The sequence below is a fragment of the Phyllostomus hastatus genome, unplaced genomic scaffold (assembly GCF_019186645.2).
Source record: "Phyllostomus hastatus isolate PE091 unplaced genomic scaffold, TTU_PhHast_1.1 phas_contig_159, whole genome shotgun sequence".
In the NCBI taxonomy this organism is placed as follows: Eukaryota; Metazoa; Chordata; class Mammalia; order Chiroptera; family Phyllostomidae; genus Phyllostomus; species Phyllostomus hastatus.
The window spans coordinates 21,704,494-21,720,767 of record NW_025333640.1 but is presented as its reverse complement, the minus strand read 5'-3'; the positions used below and the strand labels follow the sequence as shown (position 1 = coordinate 21,720,767).

The 16,274-nt window shown below is 44.3% G+C and overlaps 2 protein-coding genes across 3 annotated transcripts in view; one reads left to right on the top strand and one right to left on the bottom strand.

The window, feature by feature from the left end:
- The window catches only part of RNF175 (ring finger protein 175), a 33,510-nt gene that overhangs the window by 3,247 nt on the left and 13,989 nt on the right, over nucleotides 1-16,274 (bottom strand). For both annotated transcript variants that reach the window (XM_045830967.1, XM_045830966.1), the window contains exons 4-8: nucleotides 14,703-14,857; nucleotides 10,586-10,693; nucleotides 7,075-7,195; nucleotides 5,058-5,191; nucleotides 1,804-1,905 (exon numbers count right to left, since the gene is read on the bottom strand). In XM_045830967.1, the coding sequence (XP_045686923.1) occupies nucleotides 1,804-1,905; nucleotides 5,058-5,191; nucleotides 7,075-7,195; nucleotides 10,586-10,693; nucleotides 14,703-14,857 (620 nt within the window). The remainder of the gene's footprint in view (nucleotides 1-1,803; nucleotides 1,906-5,057; nucleotides 5,192-7,074; nucleotides 7,196-10,585; nucleotides 10,694-14,702; nucleotides 14,858-16,274) is intronic.
- TLR2 (toll like receptor 2) overlaps nucleotides 1-16,274 on the top strand; it is a 45,655-nt gene that overhangs the window by 15,479 nt on the left and 13,902 nt on the right. The window lies entirely within an intron of this gene.

Genomic DNA, 16,274 nt, shown 5'->3' with positions numbered 1-16,274 from the left:
AAGCAATGTCATGAGCGGGCATTTCCTTTCTTGTTAATTCTCTGTGTTCATTTAAAAGCCCCTTACATGATTTTTATGGCATTTGGCTCTCATAGTTCTTTATATTGCATCTAATTTTTAAAAATAAAACTTGATACTAAAATCCCAAACTATAACACAGTAATAAAAGGCGAGGGCCATATACCAAAAGAAAGAGGAAGAGGGGAGTGACTACGCTGGAAAGCCAAGGATAAGGGAGCTGTTATAACTGAGCAAAACAGCTCTGGGCTTTCCTGCAGTCAGCTCGTCAGAGGGAACTCATGGGATATTCAAAAGAAAAGCCTGCGTTCACAGGTAAGATGTACCGTTTCCTGGTGTCTTTGATAAACTGTGGAAGGGGGCTTAATACACAGTATCTCTGAGAGGAACGTTGCAGGCATAAGGGCCATTTTTCACATGCAGCTGTTTCCTCTGAGTCTCAGAAAGAGCTCGTGTAATATTCAAAAGCTTACTCTCTCAAGACTATATAAAGAAACCAATTGTTCTTTGCTCTTTAAATGATCATTAAAGGTGACATTTATGATCACATTATGACCAGTTTTATAATGAAGATTTATGAACTGTGGTTTTATACGTGATTCACCAAAAACGGTTCTGGGCTCCGTCTCCTCATAAGAGAATGGAAATTCAGGGGGAGCAGAGGACCAGGAGGGAGGAAGGGGCACCGCACACCCTTGGCCTTGGTCTTGCTGAGTTGTGGGGACTCCCCGAGGAAGGCCAGGCCTGTGGGTGGAGCTCGTGGCTGCAGACTGTGTCCCCTAGATATGGCCTGGCTCAGAGACCCAAAGACCCATCACCGTGCCTCCTCTGCTCCCTAACTTGAAAATCTGTCTTTGATTTGCAAACCTCAGAGGTGGGGGAAGGGGCATGTAAAGACTGTGCACGTAGGGTTGGTGAGGAGCGGGGAACATGGGAAGTATTTCCTTTAGCACTGCACAATGTAGGTGACTGATACTGGGAAAATATAGAAAGACTGTCTCTTTAAAGAAGAGAGGGTACTTGGCACTTCTGTTTAAAGGGGGATATATTTTAGTCCCATTTATATGGGGTCATTATCTTCCTGTGCCTTAGTGAGATTTGGGTTTATTCAGATAGGGATCCTGGGGTCTGTAAAAGTCCTAGTTGCTGCCATAAGCTGACCAAGCCTGTATGGTCCTTGTTTCCTTCCAATATTATGATCACTAGGCTTTAGCCTAAGAAGAGATGAGGGCATGGCAAGGAATTTAAAAAGCCTAAATCTAGGTGGGAAAGCCCTACTCGTTCATGGAAATAATAAAATTTGGTGCACCTTAAAAATACCTTTCTATACTTCAGTGCACATTTGGGGCTTTTAAAATTTAAATTCCAGGCTATCTGTCTGCCCAGCCACCCAACCCATCACCCACCTGTTACTTATCATTCATCCATCTGTTTATGTATCTATCTAGCTATCTAGCTAGCTAGCTATCTAGCTATCTAATCCTTCCATATATTTACCTATCTTTTGCGATGTCCCGTCACATTTCCATGAAAGCCCACACGGTGGCACATGTGGAAAATAAAGAGCAGAATGTCTCTTTTTGGTACGTGAGCGCCTAACCAGAAGAGTAATAGGCACAGGGGAGAAAAGAAAGAAGCCAGTGGGTCGTCTCGATGAACTGGGCGATTAGGGAAACAAGCAAGTTTCCTGCTGTGACCACAGTGAAGCCAGTGAAAGTTCATACTGAAGAATGCTTCCCTGGAAACATTTAAGATAATATTTTATAACTTTTTTTTAAAGGATACGGGTTACTGATCATCCTCTTCAAGTCAACCTTCTCTTTGCAGTAAGGGCAGGTCTGCTTTTTACCAACAATACACCAGCCTCGGATGCAGAATTCGTGAAAGCTTCGGCATCTTGTTAGGGAAGCTTCTGGATATGAAAGGCAAGGTTGGCCTCATGAGGACACCACGGATATGGTCCCATCTGTAGGGTGGAGTAGTGCAGGGCGAGAGGATGGCTGTCAGTCACAACTTGACTGTGGGCAGCACTTTTTTAGGCAGATTCCGAAGGACAGTGGACCCCCTGACCCCTGCCGAGGACCGTGAGCTTGGAGTCAGAGCTGCAGTAGGTCTATGACCCTGAGGAGTCTACCAAGCTTCTTGGCCTCACTTGTTCTTGCCTCACTTGATCCTTGAGAGAATTAAATTAGATAAAGGATGTGAAAGTGCTTTTTTTACAGTAATATCGAATGTAAGTGCATCATTTTATTTCCCTACCTTGCTGACTGTGCATTTCTCATGCATCTCCTGCAGCATTTCACTCTTCTACTTCTGCACATCACTCACCATCTACCATGTAACCAGACTCGTCTTAGGCACTTAGATGAATTTACATTATTTGTGGTCAGGAACTTACAAATACTTCCATTAGCTTCTTATGTTTTTTTCTCAGCTTTTTTTTGTTACTGATAAGGAGCCGGTTGTTTTTAATAGAATATAAACCTAGGCATTTGCAAATTCATCTGTATACATCTCCTTATCTAGAAAGTCTGACCCTTCGCCTCCAAGGTTGAGAGTAACCTCTGTGTTTCCCAAAGCACCAGGGACTTAACTCCTATTACAACATGTACCACACTGTGTCGTGACTTTCTGCCCTCTGTGTGTCTCTCCTGGGCCACATGTCTCATTCTTTTCTGTCCTCAGCACCTTAGGCAGTGCCTAAGTGCCTGTGCATTGAGTAAATATTTGAATGAATTACTCAAAGCCAGCTACTTTTGCAAATATATTTTCCCAAAGCCACATTGGGACCAATGACTGTAGAAATTAATAAATGAATAGGATTGATCTATTATAGTCATTTTTCCCAAGTCACAATGCTGTGAAACCTGCATTGTAGACTTGGGAAAAATGACTACAATCGATCAATCCTATTCATTTATTAACGTGGCTTTGTGGACCAAGACCTCCCGATTTTCTGACTGGCCTGTCAGATATGCATGTGAGAGGCAGTGATGCAGAAGGCCCCTCGCTCCCCAACAAAGGGAGGACTGTGGAGGTGTAGATAAGTCAAGGCCATGTGAATAGTTCCTCAACATCAGAGAAGTGTGCGACAAAGAGCTTCCTCTATTTTATGTTCTTAGTATAGGGGTTACTTTTGCAACATGCTTAGGTCAACATAAAGTATGGTATTGTAACAAAGGTTTTGAACCAAAACTCACTTAACCCTTAATTCAAAAGGGCTGGAGCCAGCATCGAAACATCCACCTCCTCTTTAACACTCTCCTTCATCTGCAGAATCTCCGTGCTGATTCGCTACAGAGCCGTACTCAGCTTTCTGCCCCTGCCTTGTTAATATGACTCACGCTAAAACTGGCCATTAGCAGTACTCCCTGTGAAGCAAGTTTAAAGATAACTACATTTTGGATTCCACAGGCACACATGTACAGTGGTCCCTAAGGGCTTTTAAAGGTGGAGAGAGGAAATATTTCCACTCACAAAAGGCAACAGGGGCTGTGTTCCAACACTTGAAAAGTGAATCATATTTAAAACTAGGGCCAGGCTTGGAAAATTTCTACTAAAAATGATGGTTTTTTGGGAAGGGTATCACAATGAAAAACCACCGTAGATTTCCATATAGGATACCATTGTTTCTTACCTTAACATGTAAAGGCTAAAATGTTGGAGTAAAGGTTCCTGTTACATTGCAAATGCATTCGGTCCAGTTTCTTACTCTTGGGATTGAGTAAGTACAGTCTGTCCGGATTAAATGGAACTGAATCATGAGCACTGCACACCCCAGGGTGTTTCTGACTGAGATAGGTGGCTCTGAGGCAAGAGACAGATGGTTTAAGCACCTTATGATGCCAGAGCTTTGCCCTGAGTGTATAGTAACATTGCAAAATGAGTGTTATACTATAAAATAAAGTAGTGTGTATCTAGGAAAGAACTGTTGGCCAGCCCAGACCCAGCTTTGGTATCCAGAGTGACATGCTGCCCCTCTCGGGGCTTCGATCCCAGCGTCGTTCCCCCGTACTGAGGTTCCCCTCCATGGTTGCTGAGGTCCCCAGAGAGTGCTGGTTCCCAGGCCCTGCCTGCCTGGTTCCTAACACCCGAAGATTCTTCAGTCAGCAGGTGGCTATTTGGAGTGGACAGCGGAGCCAAATGGTCCAAGGACTAGGCGCTCACATTTTGGTCCCTCCTTTTGTTTTTGTTTTTTTTTTAAACAGTCATTTTTTTAAAGATTTTATTTATTTATTTTTAGAGAAGGAAGGGAGGGAGATAGAGAGAGAGAGACAGAGAAACTTCAATGTGCGGTTGCTGGGGGTTATGGCCTGCAACCCAGGCATGTACCCTGGCTGGGAATCGAACCTGGGACACTTTGGTTCCCAGCCCGCGCTCAATCCAATGAGCTACGCCAGCCAGGGCTTGGTCCCTCCTTTTGTAACGTGGGGTGCCCGGCTGCCTGTGGCATTATCCTGTCTGCCCGCCCCCATCACCCTTGATGACACAAGCAGGTTCCCAGGGTTATCTGAAGGCAGAACACATTTTGTCATTCTTGGTCCTGGGAGACTCAGACCTGGAGCTCCACCCAGACAGTCCTGAGCTGCTCCCAGCCCTGAAATGTTACTCTTTTCTCACCCCCAAGCCCCTGCTCTCTCTCTGGTCCTTCTTGGCTGTCTGTTCACTTGTGGCATCACCAACTTTCCCAGCCAACATCCTGTACAGCGTCCTGTACAGATGCTGCAGCCTTCCTGTCCCTGTGGCATTAAGATTCCTTTTTTACAAAGGAAACTGCTGCAGGAGGAGGTTCACCTTAAATTAGCAGTTCATATTCAGCAGGGATGATCAGGGCGTCTCAGAAAGAAAGACGGGCAGCAGCAGAGAGGCCTGGGACCCAAGCCGGGCAGAGGAGAGGGGAGAGGAAGAGGAGCGGCAGGAGGGAAGGTGATGAGACAGCCTCTCCTAACTTGCCATGTCCGTACTCCACACAGGTTACTTGAAATCTGCCTCCCAATATTGCTTCCTAAAGACCGAATGGTTTCCCATGAAAAGGATACATGTGATTGCAGGAAAGCTGGTAGGTGTCTTCAATGAGCCCTTCCTCGCCGAGCTCCACGATGGTCTTCTGTCCACAGACGGCACAGATGCTGTCGGCCAAGCTCCGCGTGGGCATCCCACTGACGCTGTAGAACTGTGGGGGGAAATGCACAGAGCCGTGCTGAGGAGGAGCACATGGGCCCTTCTCTGAGCACAGAGAAGACACTGCCAGGCTGTGGGGCCTGGGGTCCTTACTGCTTCTCTGTTGCTTTAGAACTGGAAACACTTTTCCCCATAGGAACGGTGCAGCAGTGGGGGTGAGGTTTCCAGGCAAAAACCCACGGAACCCCAAATGGACCCCAAATGCATTGCTAAATGTAACCTCAAATCTAATCTTCCGGCCAAGAAATCCTTCAAGAGGGACAGTTTTTATCCAGGAATATAGCTCAGAACTGCCCAGGAAGCTTTCTGGGCTTACCCAGCCAGAGACTGGCCCTGCTTTTTAATCTCCTGGAGATTCTGATTCATGGCTCTGGAGTAAACGCAGGCATCTACGTGTTTTAATTCCCATGTGATCTGAGTGCACACACACACACGCGCACGTGCTGTCAATTCAAGTCGCCGGTGGCTGTGCTAAAGTCTGCAGGCAGTGCGTTTATACACAGGGTCTGGCACAAATAACACCCCTTGTTTATTACAGAATCTTTTATTACAAAATCATCATAAGCATGCAACTCTGTAATGTACCAATATCACACTCAAGCACACCATACGACATTTTAAGTGAGATGTTCAAATTAAAACTAGAAATTACTGCACCCACATTATTGCTTTATTTCTGCCAGACCCTCTACTTAGTAGTGAAAGTGAAGGTAACAGAGGTAAATCTCTTCTTTCTGGCCCACCAAAGAGCGGACAGATAACCTTTTCTTCCTCTCTTGTCCATAAATAAGCACAAGAGGCCCTGGGAATTTTTTGAGGACTGTGGTTTCTGATTTTTGTTGGAGGACCTGGAAGTGAAAATGCTCCCTGCTTTGTTAACCTTCTACCTTCTAAGAAAGGCCACTAGCTGGCCCAGAGATGACACGTGGCCAAGGAATGCCAATAGGTGTCTTGCTCCAGCCTTTCACCACAGAAGTTGGATTCCAGGCTCTAGGAAGAGGGTAAGAAAGAGCCGGTGGGAATGGGGAAGGGCAGATGGAGTGGAATGAAATCAAGGGAATATCTGCTCATTCCTGCCCCCTAGAGGGAGAGAGAGAGAAGAGCAGTCCAGGGGTTCACTGTTGTACTCACAGGGTTCTCCACTTCAGATGGGGCTGTGAGCCAAGACACCGACAGAGCACAGAGCTGCAGGGTTCCTGAAACCGCCAGTCATCCCTGGAGGCTCTGGTTTGTGTTGAAGAGATATGCATGCATCAGACACAGGTAAACGCTCCTAGTGTCTGACTCTGAACTCCACCAAACCAGAAAGCATGCGCATTCTGAGTTGTGTTTTTAAAAGAGTTAAACAAGCTATTATGGAATTTTTTTTTTTTAAATTTCAGAGAACAGTATACAGTCAGAATATACTTAGCACACTTTTTATATCTTCTACTTCTTCAAATGCTACATAACAATAGCTGATCTTTGTGCTGAGTAGTAGTACCCTGAGGCACTGGTTGATTTTACAGTGTTTTAGGTGCATCAAATGACTTTATTTTCATTCGGCAGAGAAAAAGTGTGTTGTTATTGTTGAAGTTTTGCTAATTCTCTAAATGTTGGCGATTGGAGCATGCTAGATATGGTTACTTCCAAATAATTAGTCTCATTTATTTTAAACAATGCCTTATTTCCTAACCACTTTATATCAATAAGAAATGTATTTTCTAATTAATTAGCAAAGACATTTTTTTTTTGGTGTGAGGAGAATCCAAAGAGCAATTGGGCTGAAAGAACCAAAGATTTATCAGTTTCTGAAAATGGGTGTGAATATGGTGGAAGGTGAGACCATTTCGCCACATACAATGAATGCTGACAATGAATAAAAGCAACACTTACCCCTATAGTAGAAGCCATGTATTCCGAGCAGATCTCGGCAAAATCTCTCCCCATGATGCCATAGTAGAGGCCATAGAACAGAGACACAATGCCGAAATCCATGGAGTCTCTAGCCTTGACTCTGTCGGGGACAACAGGGCGAGGAAGTAAGAATGGGGCATCTGGGGGGCAGGGGCCGATGACATTGAACTCTCTGGGGATGGGGCCCGGGCAGCAGCATTTTTGGAATCTCTGTAGACTCCAGGCATCCCAATGGGCAGGTAGCACTCCAAGCCTCTTTAAAAGAGCAAGGTTGTCAGCCCTAAATATAGATTATAATCATCAAGGGAGATTTAAAACTGTACTGATGTGTGAACCCACCTTCCAGGGCTCCAGTTTGAGTGGCCGGGCGTGGGGTCTGCACGGCAGAGCTTATTAGGAGCTACTTAGGTGACTTTGTAACACAGCTGGGGTTGAGAGTCCCTGCCTCAGACCTCAGATTTTATAGAATGATTTCAAACACTTTATCTCACCCCAAAATATTTGTGGTAGATATAAGAATCAACCTCCAATTTTGAGGCCTTTTGCTACGATGCCATAGTCATCATGTATGAGTCAAAATTTTTTTTTTGCAAGTTGGATTATAGTTCGAATGTAATAGGATTCTTTAGTATAATCCTCTCTTTTTTCTCTTTTTTTAAAAATAGTTGACAGTATTACAGATGCCCATCCAAAGATCTCTTTAAAAAGTGAATAATTAGCTTCTAATTTAGTTTCTAAATCTTAATCATTGCATGTTTGGCTTGTTCTATCTGTCAATATTCTCAAATACTAGCAGTGGGCTTGGGTGTGTCTGACCGAATTGGGAAGGGAGGGGAGAGAGGAGAAGAGTTGGGTTGTCTGTTTCTGGAACCTTCTTCTAGGGGTTTTGGGGCTCTGTTAACGTGTGGAGGAAATATAAAGGCAGAGATCTTCATAGATTTAGAGGATACCAATCTTCTGTTGATGTGAGTTGGGAACTCCAACACAGGCGGCAGCTGCATCCTTTCAAGGTTTTCCTGGGTATGTCTGAGAACTAGGGCAGTGGGGCGGAGTGAGGGTTATCTTCTCTCCAGGTCCAGGGGAGCAGGTATTGATAAAAAGTGTAGTTAACAAAGTTCCACAGAAGGAACTGTTTACGCAATGATGATCAACAACACTTAGTGGGGAAAAAATAATTCCTTCCCAATCTGAAGGGTTAAATTCTTTGTGTGCTTAATTGTAAGAAAAGTCACGATTAAGGACCTTAAAATCTTATGAGATAATAGTGTTGGGACATCTGTAGTTTCAGGCAATTTAATAAAAGTCCTTACAAATATTTTTGCATTCACTAAAAGAAAGTAATATAAACAGTATGCTAAAAAAGAGAAATTAGTGTCTTTCTATGTCTTAAACAAGCAATGATCACTCGTTTACTTTCTATTTCTTTCCTGCTAGAAAACAGTAGGAACTTTTGGTCTAAAAGTTTCACAAAATACTTAAAAAATCGGACTGTGCTCCTGCTGCAGGAAGAGTCCTTTCCACCAGGGCTGGCTCTCTCTCCCACGGCCTTCCTTCTTTTATGAATTAACGTTGCTGATCTCAGCCTTTCTATTTGTCTTACTGTCCCAGAGTAACTTCATTATGAGAGGTATTCTGGGGAGCTCTGTTTGAGCTGCTTTCCACAGCTGTGTGGCACGTCTGAAACTCCCTTTCCAGGACACAGGCGGGTGACCCAGCCTCAGCTCTGCCGGGGAGGACCTTGCCCACAGCACATCTCAGCCATGAGCTTCCCAGTGGAAGCTCTATTTCTCTCCAGACGTTCTTGCTCTGTTATCTCTTCCCCTCTCACAGTTTCTAAGCACTCAGTTCCCTCCTTTCCCACTGTCCCCAGCAAAAGGGATTTCATGAGCACTGGAAACAAGATTCCACAGCAGTGCTGTCCAGTGAGAATGTAGTTTGGACATCCATAGAACACTGAAAATTTTCCAGTAGCCACAGTAAAAACGTCAAAAGAAACAGATGAAATTATTTCACCAGTGCAATGAAAATGCTATCATTTCAACTATGTAGTTAATACAAAAATTATTCTTCATACTATCTTTGAAATACAGTGTGTATTTTACACTATAGCACATCTTATTTCACATTTTAAGAGCTCAATAGTCACATGCACTAGCAGCTACTGTGTTGGATTCGTTCTAGAAGTTTTAAGGAAGAAGATAATATAGAAGGAAATGATGCTTCCAATTTTTGTGGGAGGGAAAATGTAGGCCTATTTTTAATGAAGATCTTTTAAATTTGCAGATCAAGTGTAGTTTCTCTTTAAATCGTGTGTGTGTGTGCGTGTGTGTGTGTGTTTTGTGGGCACTCAAGCAGGTTTTTGTCACTCCCATCATTCTACGGTTAATAATACATTTCAGCAACAGCACAGTTTTGCATGATGTATGAAGTCAACATTCAGTGTAATAGTGCTGTATTTAAATATGATGATGAAGTTTAATATAAACATCTTTTTCCTATTTTAAAAGACAATTTTTCCTGTAGCTATGAAATTCACTTAGCGCTCTGTCCTCCTCTGGGAATGTAACATCCACCACGTTTTTTTTTTTCTTAGATGCTATTGAAATGCTTTAGCTTTAATGGCAACATTGCAGTAAATGACAGTGTTTCTTTGTGCCCTGAACAAATATATTTTAAAAAAATGTCTGAGTAAATGTAGAGGACCAAGGAGAAAAACTAAGTAACAATGCCTACCAAACTTGCACTGGGGAAAAGGAGTGTATTCATACAGAAAGTGCGCTAGCTTTGACATACTTAGAATAAGAGAATCAGAAAATGAAAAATACTTAATTTATTGTAAAGGTATTGCAAGCATTTGTATCTTCTTAATAATTTCATGTGGATTATTATGCTATATAACTTCCTTTGGAATAGTCTTCCTTTAGGTGGAGTGAAGAGGGGTGTTAACAAAGCAAATAAATAAGAAGCATCTTATCTCAGTACCCTTACATGTGGGAAGCTGCTAAACTACCCTGGAATTATTCTTTTGCCTAAGTGTCACCTTACTAACATACATTAATCACTTTTTGAACAAAAGGAAAGAAATTGATTGAATTTATTAAAGTCTTTGATATTTAATTAGGAAAAAAGGAAAACCTTTGTATTAGTTCTTTGAAATTAGTTTGTATTTTCAGATTTACCAACTTAGCTTTTTGAGAAGATGATAAACAAATGACAAAGTAATTGATGGTAATGGACCTTTACTTTGATCCATAGCTAAATTAAAAATGCTGTATGTTTTTCATGTAGATATAGTCTGAAATGAAAAATTTCCCTGACAATCTAAAAAATAAATTGGGAAATCTATTTTTCAAAAATGTTGCCATAGATTCCTTGTTGTATTAAAGCTCATTTTTTTTTAAACTGTGGCTTCCAGATACAGAGAACTTGGCCAGGGGGATGTTACAAGCAAGTGCTTTGAGACATTAAGGTCTTCATTGGAAATACTTACTTGAAAAGCAAATGGAGTCCACTCATTGTGAATATGATAGCCAAATAACCCACAACACCAAAGGCATAGCTGAGTTTGTAGATCAGAAGAAACCATTTGTAGACCAAACTGTGGAGTGAAAAATGTGGAGAAACACAGCATGGCATATTATGAAGTATCTTTTCTTTTTAAGACATCGTCCTAAGTCAGCTTTTAGTTTCTACAATTCTATTTATTATGCAAGATATAGAACATAAGTGTATTATGTCAGCTAAACTCAACAGCAAGCTAGAGTTTTAATATCAACAAGCAACATGTAAATGGTACTGTCGTGTGCACGTGTTTCTGTGTATATACATCCATGAATTCTCTGTAGCGGATCTGTGTTCCTCACGTAAAAACGGCCTTCGGGATGGTTACTCTACCAGGGATGCTGCCTCCCCCCACCACCTCATTTCTCCTTTGGCTCCAGGGTTAGCTCAGAAGAGTGGTTTCGGCCAGAGTACCTGGGAGGCGAGCAAAACCAGGAGTTTCTCATCCTCTGCTCCGGCTGCACCCCTGCCCCAGAGCACAGAACCTCAGCCTTCCTCCCCTGCCCTCCATCAAAGGGCCCCTCCTGTAGCCCTGGGATGAGCTTGCTTCATTCAGCCTTGTTTTCTGCTCTGTGGACGCACTGACCGTGACCACCCTTAAGGCCTTTCCTTCTTCCCACAGGGCCTCAGTGGGCAAGTGAGAGGACAGGATGGAGGGGAGAGCAGAGAAAATGTAGAAGGAACCCCCATGCCCTGTTACTTCCCCTTATCCCCGGCAGTGAAAGCCCTTGGAAAAGGCCATGCAAAGGGCCACGTGGCTTCTTCATGCCTGGGAAGGCAGAGGAAGAGGGCGGAGTCCAGCTCCGCTCCAGGTGGGCCCTTCTCCAACACAGAACGGGAGAGGTGGTGGAAGGAGAAGCAGCCAGCTTCTTCTAGGGCTAGCCTAGGGGCGCTGAGACAATAGGGGGTGGCTGGATCATTGCTCTCAAGGGCAGACAGTGGCAGGAGACCCTGTGTGCCCCTCAGCCCTTTCGCTGTCCTCCTGAAGCCCCTCCCCTGCCTTCCACACCAAACTTCCCTTAGTTAGAGTCTCACTGCAGAGACCTGACCCCACCCTCTGACCCCAAGCCCTGGAGCCCTGCCCCCGGCTCTCTCACCTTCCCCGGCTTCCTCCCTGGTGGCACCATTGCACCAAATGCTCAAGTTCTAGGATATTTCTGATGGAATGTTTTGACGTTATTTTAAAAGATGCCCACTGCAGTGAGTTCCTTTCAGAAGGGAGTTTCCGAAACATGACAGTTTAAATCGGGCTAGCCGGAGAAGCGAGTTGTCATTTTCATCATTTCCATGGTGCAGTGCTTTCCCTGCTTCAAGCATCTCACATACAAGGGCTGTCTGGTGGGGTTGGGGGAGGGCACCTCTGCCTCCAGGTGTCATCCTGCCCAGGGGAGGCCTCAGCCATGAGTTACACGGAGCCGGAGCTCCCATGAGGTGGCTCAAATCGCTGTGAGGCTGTGTTATCTCTACAGGGGCCAGGGTTGGCCTTTGGCTTGGTACTTTTGATCGGGCATGGCCAACTGCTTGAATCTTTGCTCAGTGCAGCCAGATGGAGGTGGAAGTTTGTGCTGCTGAAAGGGGCGAGGATGGGACAAGTGGCCAGCTCCGAGAGGACCTCCCTCTCCACCCCACAGCACCGGCGGCACCGGCTCGGGGTTCCTGGAACTCCGCATGCACTCCGAGCACTCGCTCTCCACCCGAAGGGCCCTCTCCCGGTGGTGCCAGCGCTAGAGGTCTTCCTGACCAGTAGCCTTTTTAACTGCAGGGTTTCTCCGTGCAAAGTGGTTTGTTGATATAATTAGGCCACAGCATATTTTCTCCTTGGCTTGATTCTGGCTTTGCTGCTTCCTGCATGCAGGACCCTGGCCGACTGACTCAGCATTTCTTCCTGTGATTGCTCGTTTCTAGTGGGCGGATGATAACCCCAGCTCCTAAAGCAGTTCTGAAGGCTGTCTGAGATAGTGTATTGTTGTTTAAAAGACTTGGCACATTAAATTCTCAATATGTCATCTTATTTTTATGGATATGTTAGATTTTCCAAATGTCACCTCCAAATCTTCCTTCTTATGGGGGATATAGGTTCCTAGAGCCCAGAACGCCCTTGCTAACCTGATTACAGGTAAGCCAGAAAGGAAACTGTGGTCACGCTTCAGAGCAATGTCCACAAGGGAAAGGCTGGCCTCGGGTTGGAAAGGATGTGATGAGGCCCAGCTCTCATCTGTGGCTGTGAGTGGCTTATTTCTGAGCCTGAACATGCAGTCCGGTTGCTCTATGGACAACCGGACTGTGGTAGAGAGGAAACGCACTTCTCCTTAACTGCTACCCTGTCCCTTAGCCAGGGCTTGGTGTGCCCTGGGGGAAGAACAGCTGGCGTTTACACTACGCTGGTGCCGGAGACCACTCCTCTTGGGATTGCCTACTGCACCATGCACGTCTGCTGGACCAGCTTTCTTAGCTTGTAATGAAATCCTCCACTTCCAAATGGAAAATTGCTGAGAAGTGACTTACTTGCTTATAATATGGTAATTAAGCAAAGATCCATAAAGATCATTAGGGACACTGCCTCTTATCAATATGAGCTTCTTTTTCCTTGCTGCTTTTCTGGGAGACAAGGGGTCCTAATTAGCTTCATCCATTGCTTCTCTTCAAATGGCAGCTGGCTCTGCTTAAAATGGGAGTGGAGTGTCTTGGCTGTCAGACGATATCACAGGGCTCAGAGATGCGCAGGCAGGAAGAAGCTGAGGTGGTTCACTGTGGGCATGAGAAGCAAGGGCTTGGGGCCCCAGCCATCTGAGATGTGTGAGTCAGGGGTCTAAGGAGGCAGCATTTTGGGTATTTCCTGTAGTGAAGTTCGTTTGCACTGCAGGAGTGGATATGCACAGAAGGACTGTGTTCAGCTAGGGTAGTTCATTATACAGAGGAAAAGTGAACTGTTTTCATTAAAATACAACATAGATTCTAATCAGGGGATGAAAAGAAGTACATTTCAATTCATCCAAAACTGAGATCACTTCACAAGTCTTACAGAGCTTACACATTGTGTGAGAAGGAGGAAGCATGCCAGCTGTCTCTGTGCTGATGGGAAACGGGGCCCTACCAAGGCCACGACCTCAAACCGGCCAGTGTGGAAGGTCCCCTAGCACCCCCGAAAACACTTCCCCAAGTGGGATAAAACCACAGTACTCATAAGCCTGAATTCATTTATTTGAATTTCAGTCTTTATCACTATACTTGTCAATCTGATTTCATTCAGTGTATATTTTTCCTTCTCCATATTAAAAGGACAAGTTGGCTCATCGCTGCCACTTTTTTAGAGAAAAACAAACGTCTGAATGGCTAAATAATCATTAAAATAATTCACAGTTGTTTATGACTTATTCTCCAATGCAGATCAAAATTTGACATTTTCTTATTGCCATTAGACACTTTATGTATTTTTTAAAAATCCCATTTCAGTTTTATCTGGATTTGGATTCAGACCTTGTCTAAACAACAAGGACAGTGAGGGCAATTGTGGGCACATTATAAGCACTTTGGAAAGATTTGTGAATAATATAATGGAATTATATAAATATTAAGAGGCTGGCATGGTCATTAAACTGATCAATGGAATATTAAAGCCTTATTTATTATGAGAGTAATAAGTTGTCAGTTTTTTATGATTTATCATATATATACCTATCACGCATAGTTGTTAGAAATACAGACTTCTAACTCTTGCTCTGCTATAAAATGTGTGTGACAATCTCTAGTGGAATCAAACAAAATGCTGTGTTAAAAATAAACATGCAAATAGTGCTCTAGAAACTTAATAGTTTCACTTCTGTTTCTCCTGGCCTTCAGCTGCTAATATCTAAAGTAATGCAGTTTACAGGCACGTCTGAGTCACCGTTCAATAATGATTGTGAGCTAACCACAACTTAGCAAATCTCCAAATAGTGTTGTTGCCGAAGGCATCCTCCTCCTCCACCCAGGAAAATGGAAATTAGCTCTTCTTTTTAGTGTTTACACGAAGGGGATGGCAGAGTGCAGTCGAATGGGGTACCTACCGCGGCGTTCTCCCGGAGAGGGGCTTTCGGGTAGCTCTGAAGAGGATGTAACTGGTAATGACTGAGAACATCCCCCACATGGACAGAAACCGCCACCAGTAAAGTTTTATCGTGAAATACAAAGGGACAACCCACATCTGCAACAGGGTCACCAGCTGTTAGAGAAATGAACAGAAAGTCTCTTTCAATGACTGAGGGCCCAGAATGGGCATGTGCGTTATTAAACGACTTGCGGCTACTCTGGGGGAATTGCCTCGCCCATCCCGCCGGTAACACTCAGCTGGCTCATCACCCAACCACAAACTGTTCTGAACGTGCACAGTTCTGGAGTGGATGGGCCCAATTATCTGAAAATTCGAGTGGGAAATTATCCAAACTCTCCAGCTTCTGACACCTGATTTCTTTTGGATATTTCAGATGAAAGCAACTTTAGACATCAACGGCTGTGATTTTGGACAAACGAGCCTCCTTTGGGTTGTCAAATGGGAGAAAACTGCCTGCCCTGCCTGCCTGTGCTGAGGTGGGGATGACGGCTGGGAACGAGCTCTGCAAGCAGTCCTCTGTGGAGCTCAGGGGCTGCTGTCACTATGCTGCACGTGTGCAAATGCAGTGATCTCAGGGGAGGAAGTGGTGTCAGCTTCTGGGCAGCTTCTGGGACCACTTCCGTCTGTGGTGTCCGTGCACCTGCAGGATTAAGCCCTGCATCCCAACTCTGGGGTTACCTCAGGCCTGACTGTTAGATTTGCTTCTTGGCTTTCCTCTTTGGTTTGTGGTACCTTCTCCTGGCAAACCTAAGATGTGGATCGGACCATTTCCTGTTGTTCCCTGTGTGTAATCTTATGTGGCCTGGACCAATGACCTGAACCCAAGCAGCCTTTGGATGGCTCTGTAAGCTGGTCGGCCTCAGTCCCGCGTGGCAGAGAGGAGGCTGCACTGATGGGCTATGGGTGCATGACTTGTTACAGCACCACAGTGACTGACACTTCTGCTCCTTAGGTCGGGCCTAATACCAGCTATTTGCCACTCTCGTGAAAAGTGGATAGGTTTAAGAATAGCAGTAATTGTTGGGCTTTCATGTGTCATTACATCTAGGCTGACCACCTGTTATTTGCTCAGCACCAGTGTGAGAGGGGAATGGCGAGGACATTTTGTCTCAGGTGCAGACTTTGGTGGTTCCCCTTGGCAATACTCTGTTGAGGAGGATTCTAATAGACCTGGTCTTGGTTTTGTGGTAGAGTATCATGATCGATTAATTATGTCTGCCAATGATGTAGAAATAATTGTTGGGCTCTGTTTGTCATTTGAATATAAAAAAGACTGGTGTCATTTGTTTGTTTTCTTGATTCTCTTCATATTTGTGATAAAAGGAGGTGGCTTTAAAAAAAGAATCTGTGGATGTACTTTTGGGTCTTTTAATAAGATCTTGGTTATAATAGTCTAAAGGTCATTAACCAAAATTATCTGATAGGACTTGAAGATGTAAATGAAGAAGGCAAAGTCACAGCCATTCTTCCATCCGTGTCATATAAGAAGACATTTCCCAGGCTTTTCATTCTCTTTTTATTGCTTTAT